The 21833-nt window shown below is 38.2% G+C and overlaps 1 protein-coding gene across 1 annotated transcript in view; it reads right to left on the bottom strand.

Annotated features, from left to right (window-relative positions):
* The window catches only part of c3b.1 (complement C3b, tandem duplicate 1), a 73817-nt gene that overhangs the window by 49923 nt on the left and 2061 nt on the right, over positions 1 to 21833 (bottom strand). The window contains exons 4-26 of the mRNA XM_088074942.1: positions 21506 to 21692; positions 20180 to 20345; positions 19970 to 20040; positions 19493 to 19584; positions 18010 to 18092; positions 17738 to 17825; positions 16906 to 17008; positions 16362 to 16476; positions 14556 to 14671; positions 13249 to 13392; positions 11969 to 12184; positions 11647 to 11847; positions 10391 to 10546; positions 9294 to 9423; positions 8629 to 8697; positions 8060 to 8368; positions 6426 to 6678; positions 4932 to 5017; positions 4058 to 4197; positions 2495 to 2704; positions 1732 to 1792; positions 909 to 992; positions 620 to 823 (exon numbers count right to left, since the gene is read on the bottom strand). Of these exons, the coding sequence (XP_087931068.1) occupies positions 620 to 823; positions 909 to 992; positions 1732 to 1792; positions 2495 to 2704; positions 4058 to 4197; positions 4932 to 5017; positions 6426 to 6678; positions 8060 to 8368; positions 8629 to 8697; positions 9294 to 9423; positions 10391 to 10546; positions 11647 to 11847; positions 11969 to 12184; positions 13249 to 13392; positions 14556 to 14671; positions 16362 to 16476; positions 16906 to 17008; positions 17738 to 17825; positions 18010 to 18092; positions 19493 to 19584; positions 19970 to 20040; positions 20180 to 20345; positions 21506 to 21692 (3284 nt within the window). The remainder of the gene's footprint in view (positions 1 to 619; positions 824 to 908; positions 993 to 1731; positions 1793 to 2494; positions 2705 to 4057; positions 4198 to 4931; positions 5018 to 6425; positions 6679 to 8059; positions 8369 to 8628; positions 8698 to 9293; positions 9424 to 10390; positions 10547 to 11646; positions 11848 to 11968; positions 12185 to 13248; positions 13393 to 14555; positions 14672 to 16361; positions 16477 to 16905; positions 17009 to 17737; positions 17826 to 18009; positions 18093 to 19492; positions 19585 to 19969; positions 20041 to 20179; positions 20346 to 21505; positions 21693 to 21833) is intronic.

The raw sequence follows: 21833 nt of genomic DNA, 5'->3' as shown, positions 1-21833 counted from the left end.
CGGTCAATCATCCATCCATCTTTTCACCCACAATCTCATGTACCCATCTAGTTATTTTTCCATCCATCCATCCATCCATCTATCCATCCGTCCTCTCATGTATCCAACTGGTCCTCCATCTGTCTGTCCATCCATCCATTGATCTTTTCATCCAACCCCTCATGTATCCATCCATCTATCCATTCATCCATCCATCCATCCATCCTCTCATGTGTCCAACTGGTCTCCATCTGTCCATCCATCCATTCATCCGTCCGTCCACCTGTCCATCCATCTGTACAGCCATGCACCCATCCATCCTTATATTGATCTTTTCATCCAACCGCTCATGTATCCATCCATCCATCCTCTCATGTATCCAGCTGGTCCTCCGTCTGTCCATCCGTCCGTCCGACGGTCCGTCCATTCATCCATCCATCCATCCATCCATCCATCCATCCTCTCATGTATCCAACTGGTCCTCCATCTGTCCATCTATCCATTCATTTGTCCATCCAACCACTCATGTGTCTATCCATCCATCCATCCATCCTCTCATGTGTCCAACTGGTCCTCCATCTGTCCATCCATCCTTATATTAATCTTTTTATCCAACCGCTTATGTTCTATCCGCTCTCACCTCTCCTGATGTAGCGGAGAGCCTCAGCCTTGCGCTGCACTCCTACGCTCTCCCAGTTGTTGGTTCGCTCCAGGTAGAGCGTGGCGATGAGCGGCAGAGTGATGGTGGCCAAGTTCTGCTCCACACAGCCGCCGGGCATCCGGATCAGGGAGCCCAGAGAGTCCTCACTGATGGAGTTATCGATGCTGTCGGCCAACACATTGCCTGTAGAGGAGAGGGGAGGAGTCAGTCCGTTCAGCTGCTGTAGGGTCATTTTTAATTTCTCAGCTCCGCTCTGTCGGTGACTGACCTCTGACATTGATGTATGTTTCCGGCACTGAGTTCGGCACAACTGACTCCAGCTCGACCTTGCCCAAACGAACTGTCTGCGTTCCTGAAGTGGATGGAAACATAAAGTTAAAGGATCCATTCCTTAAAAAAGAAGAACCTGTACAGACCCAAAAGCAGTCCTCCTGTGTTTCTAACGTTATGGAAAACCTCAGATTAAAAATAAATTCTCAATTTATGTTTGCTTTCTTAAATGTTAACAGAGTCTAGAATCTCTGTGGGACAATCGACACTGAACAAAGCTCTTTGAGAAAACCCCAACTTTAGGTGGTTAGTACTTATATGTAGCTCAAATAATTTGATCACCAAAAGAAAGAAAGAAAATTGTATTAACCCTTTGAGGCTTGAGCAAAGTGGCTTAAAGTTTTTTTCAAAAACATAGGTGAAAGGCAATGAGCTAGTTGAAAGGAAATGACACAAAAATTAGCAAATAATCCATAAAAAGTACAAGAAAATTACCTGAAAATTAGAAAGAAAAAAGAAACAAATACAATAAAATAAAGGGAGAAAAACATGCAAAACAAAGAAATTACCTGAAAAAAAGTTCGTATAAACAATAATTCTGAAAATAATTTTGAATATATAATATTGATGATTATAAATCTATTTTTTAAAAACACATTTCCCTAGCTTAGCTTCTTTAAAAATAATTTTACAAATCTAATAATTTTCTTTGCAGTTATTGCCAAGTTGCTTATTGCCTTTTTCTCATATTTTCAAAAGAAAGCATGGTGCATGGTGACATTTTGATGACAGGAAATCACGTATCAATGCGATCTTCTTACCTCCCTCAGCAGACGGGTTCAACACCACACTCCAAACTTCAGTCTTCTGCACTCCATCCAGCTGTTTGGGTTCAGTTAGGACAACAAATCTTTATTTAAGTAAGTCTCCATAACATTTTAATTGCCTTTTTACTATATACATTATATTTAATATGTATTTTATATCATTTTAACAGCTGACTATGATTTCAGAAGAACAAAGAAAACTCCAAAAGCCAGATGATGTAAGAGATTAACTTTCTGGCTCTCTTTAATCATTTGAAACCTTAATTTCTTTCTAAACACGGTGAAAAGGCAACAAGCACAATAATTAAATAGCCCAAAAATGATCTTTTTAAAAATAGTTTAAAAAGTTACAAGTAAATTACCTTAAAACAAGCACACACAAAAGGTAAAAAATAAAAACAAAACAGAATAGGACCCCTAAAAAGTGCTATTATTAAGGGCTTTTTTTCTTATATACAGTATATTTCTTCCTGTAACATCATTCTAAAAATCAAATTATTTTGGATAGTTTTCTAATTATGTTCCTACCTTTTTAAGGCATTTTTCTATGCACCTTACACTAATTTCTTGCAATTTGTGGGACATGTTTTGCCAAGTTTGCTTTTTTTCTCATGTTTATGAAAGAAATCACACCAGTTTGCTGAGGTTTGGAAGGGTTAAATAGCTTATGAAAGTGTCTGAACGCAGCACAAGAAAAATTATGTCAGTTCAGATCTCAGTTATACTGCAATGACATCCTCATTTTTGACTGACTCACCACCACCCATAGGTCTTTCTTGATGCGGTCTCCTCCCATCGAGTCCCTGGCCAACACCATCACCTCCAGAGGAAGTTTCCCGACCACCAGCGGTATGATGGTGTACGGCACGGCGACAGAGGAGCCGGCCGGCAGCGTCACTTCCTGTGTGTGTCTGTCCTTGAAGGCGATGCTGCACATGCCTTCTGTCTTCAACAGCACCACCCTCACCTGAAACCAGACGCAAGATTTTTATTTATTCAAGGAGACTTGTTTTGTTGAATTAATTAAATCTGCCTGGAAACAGAGTAAACTTGCATTTTTATTTGTAGCTATGAAGCTTAAGTCTTTAGTTTCTTGTCTTGATGTTGCTACAAAATCAAACATATCGATTGTTATTGCAAGTTTTAAGGCTCAACTCATACAAATACTGAAGGTGAAAGATGTGAACACTGTCAACAACCAATATCTGCGCTCTCTCAAGCACCAAACAGGAAGCAGCAAAGAGGGCAGACAGTAAACACGGTCTCCCCGTGGAAGCTCAAGAATGTGAGAAAGTCCTGGTACTCTTGTACTGTGGATAAGGAGGATAAACTGCTGAAGTGCACGAGAATTTGGATTTAATTCTGCACGAGAATTTGGATTTAATTCTGCGTGTATGTAGGAAATCTTTCCTGCCACAAGCCATCCACCTGTACAATAAGTCACCTCTGTCTGCGCTTTAAACTCCGGTCTTAGCTCCATGTCACTCTACACTGCTGACTTTACTTTTAATTTATTCAGATACTGTTCCGCACTTTACACATGTATATATGTATATATGTACGGTCTCTTAGTTTTTTTTTAGGTTTTTTTAAAGTGCATTCCTTTATATTCTATTAATAATGTGTGCTCTTTATACTCTGTTCTTACTGTATGGCGCTGCTATATCCCAATTTCTCAGTTTTGAGATCAATAAAGTATATCTATCTATCTATCTATCTATCTATCTATCTATCTATCTTATCTTATTTTAGTGAAAAAGCCCTTTATTCTTTTGTAAAAGACCTCTGACACTTTAACATGTCAAATCAACATTCCTTTGAAAATTTCACATCACAGAGCCTTCAAAATGTACCCTACCCAACAGTTTAGCATGACATTAAAGGGTTAAAGGGAGTTTGGGATACTTGTACTTTCCCACCAGGAGCAGTATGGGATATAATTTCAAAAGAAATCTAGTTGTAGTCATGCAAACAGTGACCCAGTCTTTGCAAAGTCTAATAGTATGACTAAAAACTCAAGTTTTGTTAAGGAGTGAGATGGCATCACACTTCAGTCTTTTCAAATCTTTAAAGGTTTTCTAGTACATGCAGGACTTAAGTGAAATTTGTGGACAACTGTTGGATGGATTGTCATAAAATACTTTGGTCTGTGAACAAATACCTGCACAACTTAAAGCGTTCCTATCAGCCTCAGCTGTGCTTTGTGTTATTTGCCAACCAGTGCTAATATGCAACTAACTGATGCAATATATTTATGAAATTATCCAGCAGAACAGAAAGGAAATGAGTGTGCTGTATGCTTTTGAGGTGACTTTCTTACATGCAGGTCGTCGTAGCCGTAGTTATGAACCACGGCTTTAATCACGACCTGTTCGTGCCTCGCCACTGAATACGGCAGCCTCAGATCCACGAAGAAATGCTTCCACGCTCTGATGTTGTAAGGCTCAGCTACACAGAAACCTACAGACATTCAGAGAAAAACATTAGTGACGGGACGTATGAATGTGTGTATTTGTAGTATTTCCTTCATCCTTTGAGTTTAGAGATTTGAACTTTGAGTCTTTGCACACTTTGGCAAAATGTTTGGATTTTAATTTTTCAGTTCATGGTGGAATTAAGAAGTTTTCTGTGCTTTTACATTTTATTCACTTCATTATTAAGCTACTGAAAGTTTATCCAGTTAGTCAATAAATGAAAGTCAACGGGCTCATTGGCTCATTGGCTGTTTTTTAACATAGCCTCCTTTCACTTGGATTTTTTTGTTCAATGCAAAGGAGTGCAAGAAACTAATTTAACCTTTATTGAACCAGAAAAAGTATTAAACACCTCTTTGTTGACACTGTCCTGGCCAAGACAAACAGCCACATCAGTTTTAAACAACATAGGACAAAAGCTAAATAAAAATATGCAACTCCAAAACATGCACCAAAAGAACACAAAATAAAGTTACTACAAGGAAGGACGAAAAAGCAGATTAAGATATGATGTAAGTGAGCCAAAAAAACAAGAAGAAAAAAAAAACGAGGTGTGAATAATCAAAATAGAAATGTTCATCTGGAAGAGGGAGAAGTCCTTTAAAAAGCCAGATATGTCACAACAAGACAAACAGTGCCAGGTGTTTATAAAAAACTGCAAAAACTGACAGCCACAATAAAAATACCACCTCCTCCTCCTCCTCCTCCTCCTCCTCGTACCTGTATGAGGTGATGCACTGATGGCCATGATTCCCCACTCTGTGATGCTGTCGGGTAACGGATGGTCCACGTCCTTTGAAGCAAACCTGTTGATCAGATTCACATCTCTGTGAGGTCAAAGATCAAAACCATAGCTCCTTTATTAAATAGAAGTCACAAAAAACTATAAAGCATAGCTGTGTAAAGGTTTATTTACTGTATATATGCAAACAAAGAAACAAGATTTAAAAACATTTCTAAAAAATGTTCTTTTTTTGCATCATACCACAGTAACTTTGCAGTTTGTGTTGACTGATGCATTTCATAATGCAAACACGGACGTAACACACACATACATAAATCAGCATCAGCACAAAACATGAGCGTCCATACGGGAACCAGAGTGAGCGTTGTTGATTCTGAGCTGTGTATGCAGCTGTTATCACTGACCAAATACAGCACGACCTGGTGCAGGGAGTTCACAGCGCTGCATGTGTTTTTGTCTCGCATGATGAGACAAAGTCAGAGACCCTGAATCATCGCTGATGAATCTTTTCATCTGACAGGCATTGTGCGTCAAATACCAACACCTGGATTTGGACTTTTGGGGAACAAGTTGCTTGTCCTTTCCAGCATTTATAGATGAGTATCAGTAGACACAGGAGGGCGCTACTGTGGTCTGTTTGTTGAACCCTTTGAAACAAATTGGTGCGATTTCTTTCAAAAACATAGAGAAAAGCCAATAAGCAACTTGGTAAGAAATGTTGCACAAAATGCAAGAAATTAGGGGAACTTGTCAAGGGAAAAAAAACTAGGGTAGTACTTTATTTATTGAAAATAATCATAATTGTACATTCAAAATGATGTTACAGAATTATTATAACTTTGAAACACTTTTTTTAGGCTATTTCCTTTCATTAATTAATCATTTTTTTATTTTTTTTTTAAAATAATTTCCAGGACATTTCCTTGAACTTTTTGCCAATTTCTTGCTAATTTCTGGATGATTTAACTTTAATTAAGCTTAAATATGACGTATGGGAAACACTGGGTCACTGTATGCAGCAGGTGCATACACCCGTGGGCGTTTGGTGGGAGGGTCTAAGGTGTGTTAAAACTTAAACATTTAACCCTTTTAGCATTTTTTAAAGCCCTGCTTGCATTTTTTTCTTCATTTTCTTTCTCTTTTCTTTTTTTGTGCCAATTTTTAGTTATTTTTTTTGGACTGTTCGCTAATTTCTTGCTATTTTTTGGTCTTCTACTTAAGCTGCCCATTGCTGTTTCCCCATGTTTATATACATATATATATATATATATATATATGTGTGTGTGTGTGTGTGTGTGTGTGTGTGTATACATATATATATATATGGCCAGTTTTCCAGGTTTCAAAGGGTTGATAAATTGTGTAAATATAAATTAAATCTAGAGAGTGATGCTGTTCCATCAGATGATGTTTAGGTAAATGAGGATTTCCTGCCTCTGATGTCCCTGCTACTCTAATCTGTCACTCACCCGTCTCTGTCCGTCTCGCTGGGCAGGTCAACATACTTCCACAGCCAGGACTCGAAGAACCTGAATCGCAGATGCACGTCAGACTCATCCATATACTCTCCCTCTTCCTCGTCGTCGTCCCACTCATATGCCTCCTCCACAACCTCTCTCCCTGGTGAAGTAAACACATCTTGTTCTGGCGCCACTTTGTTTGCCGTTGAATAGAATATACCCGGTCCAGGGGGCCCAGGTAACCCACGTTCACGTCCCCAATCTACGTGAACACATTTATATATGGTTATATATTTATATAGCAGATGTAAACGTGTCATTACATCCTTTAACAAGCTCTTTAACCTCTAAAACCTGAGCAAATGTTTGAGTTATTTCAAAGTCAAAAGATAATCAGCAATATGGCAAGAAATGTCAAAATACAAGAAAATTGTAAAATATGGGGGAAAAAGGGGGAAAGAATATATACTTATTATTATTATTATTATTATTATTATTATTATTATTATTATGATTATTATTATTTAAATGTTTTGCTTTTTTCCAGATCATTTCCTTTTTTTCTCTCTTTTATTTTATTTTATTTTATTTTATTTTTTTATTTTTTATTTTTATACTATTTTTTTATAATTTTTGGGTCATTTTTTGTTAAGTGGCTCATTACCTTTTTCTGTTTTTGAATCAATCAAGCTTACTTGCTCAGGTTTCACAGGGTTAATAATAATCTGTTCCACAATTCTAAAATTATTGGGGACTCTGTAGTTTTCTTGTAAAGATTCTCACAAAAAAGCATCGACTGTATCGATAATGGACACAGTGACGCCAACCGCTGGTTTGTCAGCTCCCATTTTGAAGTCTTGTATTTGGCATTTCGGTGGCTGCCTTTTTTTTCTTATTTTTTTGGAGCCAGAGGCTGTGGACGAGCGAAAGGTGGATCTGACTGAGAAGCTGAGGACACTATCTGCAGACAGCCTGTCACTCAAAAGTGAACCCTCACTTAACCCCTCACAAGCTTTTTAACTCTTTGAAACCTGAGCATATTGGTTTGACTGGTTGTCCAGAAAACTAGTTTTCTAATATTATAATTATATATTTGCAATTATGTTACAGTAAAAAAAAATGAAACATACATTTTTTTAAATTTCTTTAGCTTATTTTCTTGTTTGTTTTTGTTTTCTATTTTTCTTTTGTGCTTATTTTAGGTTATTTTCTTGTAACTTTTAAAAACGTATTTATTGCTATTTTTGGGCCATGTGTTGTGAAGTTGCTCATTGCTTTCTCTCCATGTTTTTGAGAAAAATCAACCAATATGCTCGAGTTTCAGAGGGATAAGAGTGGCTTTGCTCTGAGTGACAGGCAGTCTGCTGACAGTGTCCTCAGCTTCTCAGTCTGATCCACCTGTCGCTCCTCCACAGTTCAGACCTCTCCCCAAATACAGTCTCTTTGCAGCATAATGCCAAACTTAAGTCCACAAACCAATGAGTGACCTCACTGAGGCTAAGTCCATTATCATTAACGTCTGTGTTTTTAACCTTTAAACCAACATTATGAAGATGACAAATAATATATGACTATGTGTTTCAAGATATTCTGCTGACTAATAATAAACAGAATGAAAAAGAGAGGGATGAGGGAATAATTACTGAATGTGCCCGTTGATAGGGGTATTATTCCATATGGAGACACATCCACCAAACCAGGGCGTCGGTATGGGACAGTGGGCCTGAGTGGAGCGGAGGTGGTGTAGGCAGCCGTGGTGGGTGGTGGGGTGGTGGGGATCTCGGTGTCGAAAACTTGGTTCCTTAAAGTGGCGCAGCAGTAGCGGAAGGCCCGGATGCACTCGGGGCCCTCGGTGATGTAGAGGGAGCGCCGCGTGCAGGAGTACGGCATGGGGATGTCCCTGAGGCCGTCCTTACAGCAGCGATGCTGCAGCTTCTCCTTGTAATGACTCTCTGGAGGCAGAGGACAGAGGAGAACCAGTGATATCAATATTTTATTTCAACAACTAATGAAATGACCATGTTCGATGGGAATCTTCATCACTGTCTGCGTATCTTGCAGGTTAAGGAGCTGAAATGAGCAAATTCATGCAGGTGCAGAGTCAGAGTCCTTTGACTGCAGTGTGAATGCTGATTGTACTTTTTCCAATTGCATTAAAAAGCCGCATGTTTGCAGGTGTTTTTTTGTGCAGTGGGAATGAGGTTCGACTCACCCAGCTGGGCTTTACGCTGCAACAGTTCAGCAGAGCGCCTCCTTCTGGAGCTGCCTGGACACTGCAGGGCTGGCGAGAGGAGAGAAACATAATTAAACCTGGTGCACAATCAATGATTATTTCTATATCTGCATGTCTCTCTTATTTAAAATCCATATCCGTGATCAGTGCTGTCACGCTGACACACATCAAGGATGTACGGATACAATGCAGTTTCAGCAGCTTCTTATTTATAAAGAGACGGATCAGTATTACACCACCTGTTTTACATTGTTGCTGCTGAAACCAATCAGCTATTGATGATGACGATTTAGCTTTTTTATTTAAAATGTTTCACCCATCTCCTAATTCATTCAATTACAAGACTTTCTTTTTCATAGCTAATAAATAAATATATAAATTCAGCAATCGAACCCCCTACATGATGAAGAGAACATGAAGATTTTGTCCCAAACTCATTTTGCTCAACAGCTAAAGAAGCTACGAGTGGATGATACAAAAGATAAAGGAAATATGTGAACAACATGTGAAGTAATGTCAACTCAACATATCGCTTAAATTTGAAAACTCTTTTTTGGTATCTTCTTTAATTGTTATTGTTTTTATTGTTATTGTTGTGGATAAATTCCCCAAATGGGCTGAGCAGGCTCCATGCTCTTAGGTACCGTTTCTGGTTCGGGTTTGGAATCCAGCACTGGAGGTGTAGAGCAGTCCTGCATCACTGAACACCGCCCTGGCGTCTCTGCCCCCCCCTCGGGTGCAGCCGATGTCTCCGTGCTCCACTGTGCTCCAAATCTGAGGAAAAGGGCCAATCAAGGACAAGACGACACGAGGTTTTTAGTTTTGGTAAAACATAAAACACTGATGAACATGGTCATATCCTGCTGAACTGTGAGCCGCATTTTAAAAGTGTATTCCATCACGTTAATTAACCCTTAAGGGCTGTTTGGCACATTTTATGTGCTTTTCATTCTTCTTTTTTATTATAATGGCCGTGGTCATGCACATGGCATATATTTTGGCAAAAAACATGTATTTTTGTTCAATCTTTGAGCTCCTACAATAAGTCTAAAATACACTGCGGAAAAAAAATGTTGCATTTGTACTGTTAAGTGCAAAAAAATGCACATCTGAAACCCATTCAGAGTATTATTTCTGGACGTCACTCTGGGCTTTTGCCTTGGAATTTGTCATTTTTAACCGTTTTCCACCTGATGACGTCATTTTTTTCCATATTTTGTATTTTTTATTTCCACTATGTTCACTGTCTCAATCCATGGTGCTATAAATCATTGTCAAAAAAAATCTTCTTAGCATGTAATATATTCAAAATAATTCTTTTTTTTTCAAAATCTTAACAGATGGTGGCATCATGACAAAAACTTGGTATTTGAAGGGTTAAAATTCTAAAAATGAATGAGTATTTGAAATGTATGATGAGGACTGATGTTGATTAAAAAAATAACTCAATGAAAGTAGAAAAAATATGAATGTAATGTATGATATGTATCATGTAACAGTTTTTAAAGCTTGACTTTAAAAAGTGCATTTTGAGAAATGCGAGTGTAATATTAAAGTGGGCTCTAAGGGTCAATAACTAACTTTTTTAAAATTATTGGTCTTATTTGCAGAGGTAGGATTACTCCTTGAAAAACCTTTAAAACAAAGTGTAAAAACTATGTTTGGTGAATAAAAACAAAAAAAACTGAATTTTTCAGTTTGGGTATTTTCTTCGTTGACACACACACACACACACACACACCTTCCTCTGTGTGAGTCTGTCCTTGTTTAGCAGATACACTGAGTTGTCCACAGCCACCAAGCTGACCTTTGCCCCCGGGTCACCTTTGACCTCAAACCTAAAGCTCTTCCCAGGCGTGTAGTCTCGGTGTTTGCCGTCCACCGGCCCGACTTTCAGCTGTAAGACAGAGTTAAATAAAACGCGTCAACACATAAATGATCAAAAGATTGAAGACAGAACAAATCCTCATTTATTGATTTATTGGTCTGTTTGTCAGAGGATTTTATTTCAGATCTGAGGTCACCAAACAAATAAACCAATATGAAATATGATCATATTGTACGGTCTAAAATCAAAATATCTAACTTAATAAGTCAGATATTTTTGGGGGGGAGGTTGGGGAAGGCTGAAAAATAATATTTTTTTTTCTCTCTTTCTTACTCTTTGATTCTCTTTACATGTCTGAATGTAATTTTAATGTTTTCTTATTTTTATTATTGTATTTCATGATTTTCTGTGCCCCTGTAAAGCACTTTGAATTGCCTCGTGTTTGAAGGGTGCTATAGAAATAAAATTGTCTTGTAAAGCTGCAGGCCTGAACGTAATGACGATAGTTTGGGATATTTGGGATGTTGTGGTCTCAACACAGCAAACTCAGTGATCTAAAGGAATTATCATCCACAAAAACGTTTTGCTGTTTGTTGATCTCAAACAAGATCTGCAGATTAGCGGATGACTCGTCTCGGTGTCACACTGTTTCCCTCCACCGCAACGACAAAGTCAGCTCATATACTGAACCACTTTAGAAACATTAATATCTCTTTGTACCTTCTCGTGTTAGCAGAGAAGATTATATTATTGCACTAACGCTGTTTTTTCTTGTTGTTTTGGGGTTAGGTTTTGTACCATTACAATAGCTGTTTATTTAGTCATAAATTCGGATACTGTCTTTGTCTTCCTGATTTAAATGTAATTTATCCGTTTGTTTTAGTGTACAACTGTTATAAATTAAGTGTTAAAAAAGAAAGTAATATGAGATGTATAAAAGGTGCAAATGTGATGTTTTTGTGATTTGCAGAAACATGAAATTCCAAACTTTTCTTCTGGCGACTGGGCTGTTATGCCTTAAACTCTGCAGAGTGAACTCAGCCATCCAGCGTGTTGCAATTTTTGCTTTTTGCATGTCGACAGATGCTCATTATTTTTCAGCTATACAACAATCTCTGTAAACGTCTCCAGTGTGACGGAGTCTCTCTGAGACTGAGCCGATCGCTCACCCCTCCAACACAGGAATCTGCCACGTCCACCCAGATAGAGTCCGACACCACCTCCTCGCGCCCCGACCAGGGAATACTGTAGAACGCCACGAAACGGAACGACGGCATCATCTCAGGAGTGACCGTGAGCCCGACGCTGGTGATCAGCTGACCTGTCACATCCACGCGCTCAGCAGTAATGATTTTGCCTTTATTCAGCACCTGAGAGAGTTTTGGAGAGAAATTCGTGATGCATTTTTGTTTATGTCTGTTTTATTTGATTTTGTTGCTACTTTAACTTTCTGATGTCAAAGTATTTGGAACTGAAACGCTCTTTTCTCACCAGGTAGGTGACGTGTGTAATGTGAGGTCTGTGTGCCGGGTCCGCAACACTGATGCTCAGCTTCAGGGACAGTCTGTCTCCTACAGACGCCGTGTTGGTCCCTGTGGAAATGTAAAGGTAGTTTTGGTGGCGCCAGTTAAAGGCGACGTACGGCAGAACGGTGACCTGCTGTTTGGCCTGCTGCTCTGGTCTCAGGTCTGCCTGCACCGTCTCAGCCTACAAAACGGACCACATGAAAGAGCAAAATAAGGGTTGTGAAAATTTAGTATTTAAGGTTGACAAAAAAATTAAGAGGAGAAATCTCAGCGTCAAAGATTTTAAATGCTCTGGATCACAAAATAGACATCACTGTGTGTATTTGACCTTTGACAAAGATCCTTATGATTACAAAATAATGTCTTCGGAAAACTCTGAACCACCTTTGCACGTTTATTTTGAACTAGACCCAGAAATGCACCTCACACAGCAAACTAAGGCCACAACTAACAATTATCGTTATTATTATTAAATCAGTTTCGGCTGATAAAAAGTCAGAAAATTGCCCCAAAAAAAGAGCCATTGCAATTTCCTAAAGCCCAGCAGGATGTAATCAGGTCACTTGTTTCATATTTCAAAGCAGTCCAAGTCAAAGAAAAAAAAGTAACATCTCAACATCATATTAATCGTGAGACACTGGAATCTGCAAATATTGAGCAATTTTGCTTGAAAATTAACTAATTGATCTGTATAAACAAATCACATCAGCTCTACTTCAAAACTCTGTTCATTTAATCTTTTTTTTATTTTTTTTTTTTTAGATGAAATCACAAAATTTTCGAGGATACAAAATATGTCGTGCTGAACTTTGGAGAATTGTCTCCAAAATGATGAACAGCACATTTACGTTATTTTTATTTGGCATATCGATGCAGCCATGAATAGAGCAGCGTCGAAGGCTGTAATTTTTAACTCAATATAAACATCATAAAGCCTCAAAGTATTATTAAAACACAAATAAACAAAATGTATTTGTGAATATAAAGTGTGAAAACAAACATATTTAGATTAATTTCTAAATATTTTTAAGTTGTTAGGGGGAAAATCAGAGTAAAAGATTTACTGACTCCATATTCTTGCTGGGGGATTTTGAAATGAAGCATTCTCAAAAAATCAAAGCAAACAACAGAAACAGTAGAACATTTAAAGTTTAAGTGACAGGAACTTCTGCTATTAGATCAAGTTCAGCTAGCTTCAGGTGTGAAGAGGCTGTGTGAGAGACAGGAGCATGCCGTCATACTCACAGTGATGACTTGTGGCCGTTGAACACTGGGCATGTTGATGGTGGCTCTGGCGGAGCCCATGGAGACGACCAGGGGGGCGTCCAGCAGCGTCACGTTGACAAGGACGTTGCGGGCCGGGGAACCGTCGTGGTGGCTCACCTGGATCTGGAGAGGATGGGGAAGATTTCTCTCTGTGAGTTTTTGTCCAAATTACAGTTTTTCATCCACACTGACTGAGCTGACGGACACATGAAGACAAAACTAAAGCCCATTTTACACACAGATCCTTACTGCTCCTTACAATCTACTGATATTTGCTTTTAATTGAACTTTACCTATTTATTTATTTATTTATTTGTTTGTTTATTTATTCATTTATTTATTGACTATTTATTTATACATCTTAGCCTGTTTTATCGTTTTAGTATATTATTTTAATATTCTAAACATTTTTATCTATTATTATTTGTGCTATTATTATTTTATTTACCTTTTATCTACTATAACGTGCATTAACAATCATTTCGTGTCCTTTAGTTGGATATTGGCTGATCTCTCCCTCTTCTCATTGAAAAGGGAGCGCCCAAATCTCATCTTTTTCCCAATTTTTGTATATTTTCAGCTGATGATCTTCTTTTTTGAGCTGATTTAATTCAATTAGATTTTATTTATAAAGCCCATTATTTATTGCACGTTTGTCCAAGACGGACAGACGTGCAATAGATGTCATAAAGAACAATAAAATTACAGTAGATGACAGAATGATACATAAGAGTGAGAGAGATGTACAGCAACAATAATACCAACAAAAATAACACATAACAATAGTAATCGACATAACATTTTTTAACTGTAACTTATGATAGCATGTAATATTACATGCAAATATTGTAGTTTATGTATGTGGTGATAACAGTCATATGTGTATAATAATAGTGGAAGTATGACTAACAATAATGGTGGCAGCAGTTAGCATCGAGCAGGACCACAGCATCAGCACAGCAGCGACACTCAGCTGCTTCCTGCTGTTAGCTGCTTTTTAAATCTTCCAGTCGTTGGCTGGACACATAATCAACATGTCACACCTGTCCCGTCCTGCCGGTACACACTTTTTACACAGGTGTCAATCACCTCTGCAGCCAAATTAAAGGCGAGAAAACCCCCCACCCCTCCACCCCACTCTGCTATTATATCCTCTATAAAAAACAGTGCCTTGAGCAGGCTGCGTAAAAAGAGCTAAAGAGCCAGCTCGTGGTGTTTAATTTGACTGGAAACACAGAGAAAATATCTTGTTTTAATCGATCGTAAACACAGAGGATGGTCCTTACTGTTAAGTCCAAGGGCAGGCCTCCCTTGTAGTACTTTGGTGCGTCTCTGAAGGACACGACATACGGAGACTCCACAATTTTAATGCCGGACTTCTCTGCTTCGACCAGATCGCTGCCTGCACAGGAGAAAAAAACGGGCTCAGTCAGTGCCAATAACCACAAACTATAGATGAGCATTTTAGGTTATTTTCATAATTAGAAAAAAAAACTTATGAACAGGGTCTGAACTGAAACCCAAATGAAAGTTTAGGGGGCTGGGGTTAGAGATCAGACTATATAACACATTAATTTCACTTATTTTTTCCAAAATACTTCCAAACGTCATGCTTTCGACGGGTCGCCATTTAACCTGTAACATTAGATCGAGTGATGTTTGACTGAAAATGCTGAACGTTATCTGCAGATTTCTCATTTTTGCAACACTGATCTGAAGTGTGCCCTGTCCAAAAGATGTAAAAAAATTAAAATAAAACAGGGTAGCAGACAGAGTCAGTGTCACGTTGTTTGTACCGGTGATTAAACTTAGAGGTTTTCATGTCTGTCAAAGTTCTGGGGCCGCTTGTGCTGCCAATTATTTAACGCAGAAAAGAAACTTTTGCTTTAAAACTTCTACAATAACTCCTTCCAGTTTTAAACACAGTTTTGTGTTTTGTGAAATGTCCCACATTCCCCAAGAGCTGGGCCACGGGGAGAGTCGAATTATTGATGACTGAAGTTTGTCCTGTCAGGGGTAAAGGTCATGTTGATGCACATCTGACCCTCTGGCATCGATCTGTCCTGTTCGCTGGGTGAAATAAGCTGTGGCCGAGTTATGCAATTTTAAAAAGTTTGGTCTTTCTAAGCTGTGGTGCAACGAACAAAAGCAAACACGGTGAAGTCAACAGACACGACTACAGATCCACATCCCAGTGTCTTTAAAAATCTGTGACAGTCTCTTACAGTATGTCCTGTGAGTACAAGAACGACATGTGCACATTTCCTGAATGACTACTTTTACAAATTGATTTTACTGATGGAGCCAGAGTCACTGTTTTGCATAAAAACACTTTAGGCATGCTGACATGCTGTAGTGGAATATAATTTATCTTAAGTGCTGACCTGCTTTTTTTCCCTGTGTACTCAGTACGTTTACATGCACAGTTTAGCCTATCTAATTGGACTACTGTCCTTGTCTATAAGCCCCAGGCAAGAATCGATTTATTGACGAAGGTTTATCCAACTCCACCGAGGCAGGTGAAGATATGCCCCCTTTCACCCAGTTGCAATAAATCTTTATTATCTATACAGTCTATGACAAAAACCGAATCACGGCTGTTTATTTAGAATAACTTTGGGGTAAAAAACAGCGGCGTCCTGTACATATAATCAAAAGGCACAACTCAAATATATAAAATACTACCTTTTCAAGTTGTACGTCCCTCACCAAAAGTAAAAACACAAGTCTTTCCTCTGTGCTTAATTTAAAAAGAAAATGCCTGTCCTGTTTTGCAGCACCCGTTCCCCCGTCATAAATAACTAATAGTCCCTATCCCGAACCACTGAGGGAGGCCGTCATGGTGACTGGGAGCTTGCAGAGAACACCTGGCCCAGTTAAAGTCCGACTGAGGTGTTTACACGACAAAAAACGCTCGACTCATCTCATTATCTGTGTGTGTTGGTCTGATTTTGAGAAATTCAATTTAGTCCGATTTCAGTCGGACTAACACGTTCACATGTATTTCAAAAGTCCAGTTTTAGTCAAAATGACACAGTTATTTGACTTTTTCTGAAATCACGTAAACGCTCTGACTGTACAGCAGTTCTTACCTGTCTTGGTGAGCACAGAGGCCTTCACATACACAGAGTTTCCCACCAAAGATCTGATGTTGGGGTGAGCTTTCTTGATCTCGTTCATGCTCAGTTTTACGACTCCTCCATCCAGCTGCAGCAGAACACAGAGAGTGATTTTACAAAACCTTTACCAGAAAAACGGGTTTTTTTCCACTGTTACACTTGAGCTAAAGAATAATTAACCAATATGTATCATTTTGACAAAATAAAAAGACAAAGTCTTATCTCAAGGTCCAGCTTTTAACACCATCCCACAGACTTCATGAGCAAATACCGATTCAAGTTTGAGCAAACTTCCTCTGCTGAGGAAAGCTGTGAGATGTTGTCGAAGGTTTTACAAAAAGCTACTAAGTGGAGCCAGAGGTGCGTTTTTTTTTTCTTTGTAAAACTGCTATTTCCAAGTTTAAGAGTCACCCTTTACGCAAGTTTTTGAAAAATGTTAAATGAAATGATTCTGTGCTGAACTCCGAGGCTGGATGGCAATAACAGGGACACATTTTAGGATGGCGAGGGGACTTACATCTGACACCTGCTTCACTGACGGCAGCCTTCTCATCTCTTGGTTGATCTTCACTCCAAACACCACGTAGGCCGTCCCCTGGACCGGCTCCCCGTACAGGTACCTGAACACAGTCACAACAATCACAAGTCAACAGTCAACGATCAGATATCCGTATAAATAAGGATTATGTGTTTACGTGTGGGATCTCGTGGTTTCAGTATGAGGACCGAATGGCTGCTCAAAAAAAAAAAAAGAGGAAAAAAAAGAAAAGGTCTAGTTCTGTGTTTGGACATAATGATGACATGATGACACTTTAAAGTAAATTTGCTGGATTTCTTTATAAAAAAAAGAGGACAATGATCAGCCTAAGAGGAAAATTGGCCCAAAAATAACAAGAAAATAAAAAAAAATTACCTGAAAACTATCACACACAAAAAAATAACAATAAAAATAAAGGAAGGAAACAAACATGAAAATGACCAGAAAAAGTGCGTACCAATTAAAATAATTCTGTAACATACATTTTTAAATGTAATCATGATAATTGCAGTTTTCTGGACAGCTTTTTTTTAAAAAAAAAAAAAAAAAATTATCTAAATCTAAACTAACTTTCATGATGTTTCTTACACCATGTTCTGGAAAGAAGTCAAATCAATTTGCTCAGGTTCAAAGGTTTTAATGCTTGTGAAAGACGTCTGAACGCAGCACAAGAAAACTATAGATCCAGGTTTAAAAGGGGGTACAGTTAATAAATGTACATGGCTGAAATATGTACAATAAAATTCCAGTGACATAACCTCTCTGTGTGTGTGTGTGTGTGTGTGTGTGTGTGTGTGTGTGTGTGTCCGACCTGGCTGAGATCTCGACTTCCAGTTCAGTGTCATCCAGGTTGAGGAAGGACTTCCTGGGAGTCAGGGTGACATTGAAGGCAGGAAGCACTAAAACACGCCATAAATAAATATCATTCCTGTAGTTCACAGTATTAGAGCCTTCTGAGTCATTTCCAAAATGTGACATTCGGAGTTGAGAAAAAAAAGATGCCTACCAGACAGAATTATTCATATCGTGACAGAAATAAATATTACTAACTTTAATAGCAGAAGTAAGCGCGTTTTAACGTACCGTGTTTCTTCACCTCAAACTGGGCCTTGAATGTGTTCTGCTGCCAGTGGTCAAACTTTGCAATCACTTTCCATTTTCCTTCACTGCCAGAGACATACAGTCATATCAGAAACAGCACATTAAACAGCTGAGGTTTTTTGGCAGTGATGGTATGGTGCTACATATATTTATTAATTCAGTCATTCAAACCTTTATTTAAAACTCTGAAAACTGACTGAAGGAGACCCTTATTTCATTGATGCTGAGCAGGAGCAAAGACATTAGGAAAATCATTAAGTAAACCTGAAATAAGTTACAAGAAATAAATAACCAATATGCAAGCCAATTAGAATAGAATAAGTCACACAAAACAACAAACAATAATAACAATATATAATAGCTAAAAGTTAAAACATGGGATAATAAATATGCTATGGGGTAGATGTGTAGTTAAAAGCATTTACAATCAATTAAAATGAGATCTGAAATAAGGCATTTAAACAGCCATAATGGCAGCAAAGTGTCTAAGTTTAAGGTCTTTTGCAGATTATTCCACATATAAGGTGCACTGTAAGAGAATAAGTTTTCCTAGTTCAGTTCTGAATTATATAAAATTGTGTCATCCACAAAATCATTAAATTTACAGTATTCCAAGGTATATCGTTTATGTAAATTGAGAACAACACTGGACCTAACACTGAACCCTGTGGAACACCTAAAGTAATATTTTTTTAAAAATCAGATCAGTCACTTTAACAAGACTATGAGTCTACAGCAGCATTTTAGTTTAGCATATCAGCATGTAAACATTAGCTAAAAAGCAATAAACATTAAATTTTAGCAGACTATTACCAAATCTAACGGCAGTCCATCCAATAGTCATTGAAACCTTTCACTAAAAACCACAAATATTAATGTTATGCTGAAAAAGTCAGGAAATTACCGAAGTAAGCAGGTGTAGGAGCCACTTAATCACTTATAAAGGTATTATGACGTGCTTTAAGACAACACGAAGTCTGCGTATGTGTCTGCGTATAACATTTCAACATTCCTAGGCTACTTAGTATGTGAGGCATCTCAGTTTTAGACCATGTTATGCAGTGTTATGATGTACGATAAAAGGTGATATGTGAGATTATACAGGAACTGGACATCAAGTTGGTAGTGGACCAGACGAGAGATAACTTGCCAATTTGGACTTTGCCTGCTGTGTTTTTTCATATTTGCAAATAAACCTTGTTCAGGTTTTCTGCTGCTTCACATGAGTACTTTGGATTTTCACAAAACTAAGAGGCCGAGGAATTTTGGTATGATAAAACTACATCTATAATGGGAGTCATCCTCTGGGATTCATGAATGTCTGTTCAAATGGTCGTCAGAAATGGATGCTCAGTCAACGTCCTGACGTGTCCCTAACACCCCTTCATGAGAGATACAGATAAATACATCTGGATGTGTTGGCAGTGGAGAGAGTTGAGAGACAAGTGAAACAAGTTGATCTTACTTGACGATTTCAGAGAGAGTAAAGTCGCCCGAAAAGATGCCATCAGTCGCTCTGACCCTGGAGAGCTGTTTGACCACCACATCATCTGGATTCTGCAGCACACACGCAAACATCATTTGAGCCAATAAAAGCTAATTTTCTAATCTAATTTTTGCATCATGTTCATTCATTTTACTTTGCTAGCATCTTTTTCTATAACTGTTTAAAATCTCAACATTTGTACAAAGTAGGGCAGCATCTAACGATCAGTTTGTTCTAAGTTACACTTTTAGTCTATAAATTGCATCAAAATATGACTTAAAATTGTTAAACCCGAATGTTTGGTTTTCAAAGGTCTTGTTTTTCAAACCACTTATCTAAACCCGAAATGTATTAATTTTACAATGATGAAAATCTGAAAAAATCAATCCTCAGAGGCTGTTATAAGAGAAGAATTGGCTAATTGATTAGCCAATTGACTAATCATTTACTGATTACCTGGATGTCAATGGTGATGGAGCTGTCAAAGGCCTTAAAGGACGGAGAGGACACGAAGGCTCTGTATCGAACTGGACAGTGGAATAGCCAAAAAAAACAGACAGAAAAAATACTCAGAGTAAAGTATTCATAATTTGTAAGGTGAGTGATCACTACATCTACATGTACTGCGACCGTTACTGGTACTCCATGAGCATCTTCAGTTCTCACCGTTGTCTCCGGGGTTGTAGATGGGCTTGTCAGTCTGGATGAAGATGTATCCGGAGTGAAAAGACACCATCAGGGCCCTCTCCTCCGTGTGGTAGCCCTCAAAGTTCACCTTCAGATACACAAACTTGTTCTTTTTCTCTTCTCGATTCAAACGATCTGAGGGAAGCTGGAATAAAATGAGATTAAGACACAGGATGATGTTTAGAATTAGAAAAAGCATCATAATCCAGATCAGTCCTCATCGGTTCTACTTTTTGCATGTCCTGCGACAAACCACGTCAAACTTTTTCAAAATGACAGGAGGCCAGGGGCGCAGACGCAGCAGAGCCATTTACATTTCTAGGATTTTAGGACATTTCTAGGATTTTAGGATATTTTTAGAATTTTAGGACATTTTTCAGCTTTGGGAAGTTTCTAGGATTTTAGGATATTTCTAGGATTTTAGGATATTTTTAGAATTTTAGGACATTTTTCAGCTTTGGGAAGTTTCTAGGATTTTAGGACATTTCTAGGATTTTAGGATATTTTTAGAATTTTAGGACATTTTTCAGCTTTGGGAAGTTTCTAGGATTTTAGTATATTTCTAGGATTTTAGGACATTTCTAAGACTTTCGGACGTTTCCAGGATTTTATGATGTCTCTAGGATTTAAGGACATTTCTAGGATTTTATGATGTTTCTAAGATTTTAGAACATTTTTAGGACTTAAGGACATTTCAAAGACTTTAGGACATTATTAGGATTCTATGACTTTTCTAGGTTTTTAGGACATTTTTCAGCTTTGGGACGTTTCCAGGACTTTAGGACATTTCTCCACTTTGGGATGTTTCTAGGATTGATGTGAGTTTTTTAGGATTTCAGAACGTTTCCAGGCTTTTCAGAAATTTCTTAGATTTTAAGATATTTCTATGAGTTTTAGGCATTTCTAAAATTATAGGATGTTTCAAGGATTTTATGACATCAGTGGCTTAGCTAGGACCTCCATGGGCACTTTTTTTGATAAAAAAAAAACCTTTAATTTGATGCTATCAAAAGTACTTTATTTTTTATTGTGAATTAGAAAATGGTTGGGGGACCACGCGGCACCCTAAGAGGGGCCAGATTTGGCCCATGGGACATAGATTGAGTATCACTACATTAAATCAACCAAATGATTCTCTGCAGTTTCACTACAAAGTCCATCTTCCCACTGTGCTGTCAGTTTAAATGCTCCAAAAACCCACGAAAAATGAGTTTTTACAAAAGAGGATCACAGGTACAATGGAGGATAAACCAGATTGCTGACTTTTGGCATGTAGACAGAACACAGACATCCCTGATGATTAACCTGTATGGACTTGAGGACGTGGAAACCATTTTCCGGATTTAATATGGTGGAGTCCTGGAGGAGCACGGCCTTACTGAAGTCCAGGACAGAGATGGAGACGGTGACGGGTTTGGACAAACCGTATGCCTGTAGGTAGATGTTCTCCTGGCTGTCTGTTCGCAGCAAATCTGGAGCCAGCAGGGTGAACCTGCAGGAAAACACCAAAACATGAGACAGGGGAAGTATTTTCTCCTTTTCAGGGGGAAGGAGGGACATGCCATTACTACTATTACTGTATTACTATTACCATTAAAAAACAAAACTAAAACAAAACAGCAATACTTAGATG

Source organism: Plectropomus leopardus, chromosome 3, assembly GCF_026936395.1.
Source record: "Plectropomus leopardus strain MGB_pleo_1.0 chromosome 3, ASM2693639v1, whole genome shotgun sequence".
Classification (NCBI taxonomy): Eukaryota; Metazoa; Chordata; class Actinopteri; order Perciformes; family Serranidae; genus Plectropomus; species Plectropomus leopardus.
This window is presented reverse-complemented; position numbering and strand designations above follow the sequence as displayed.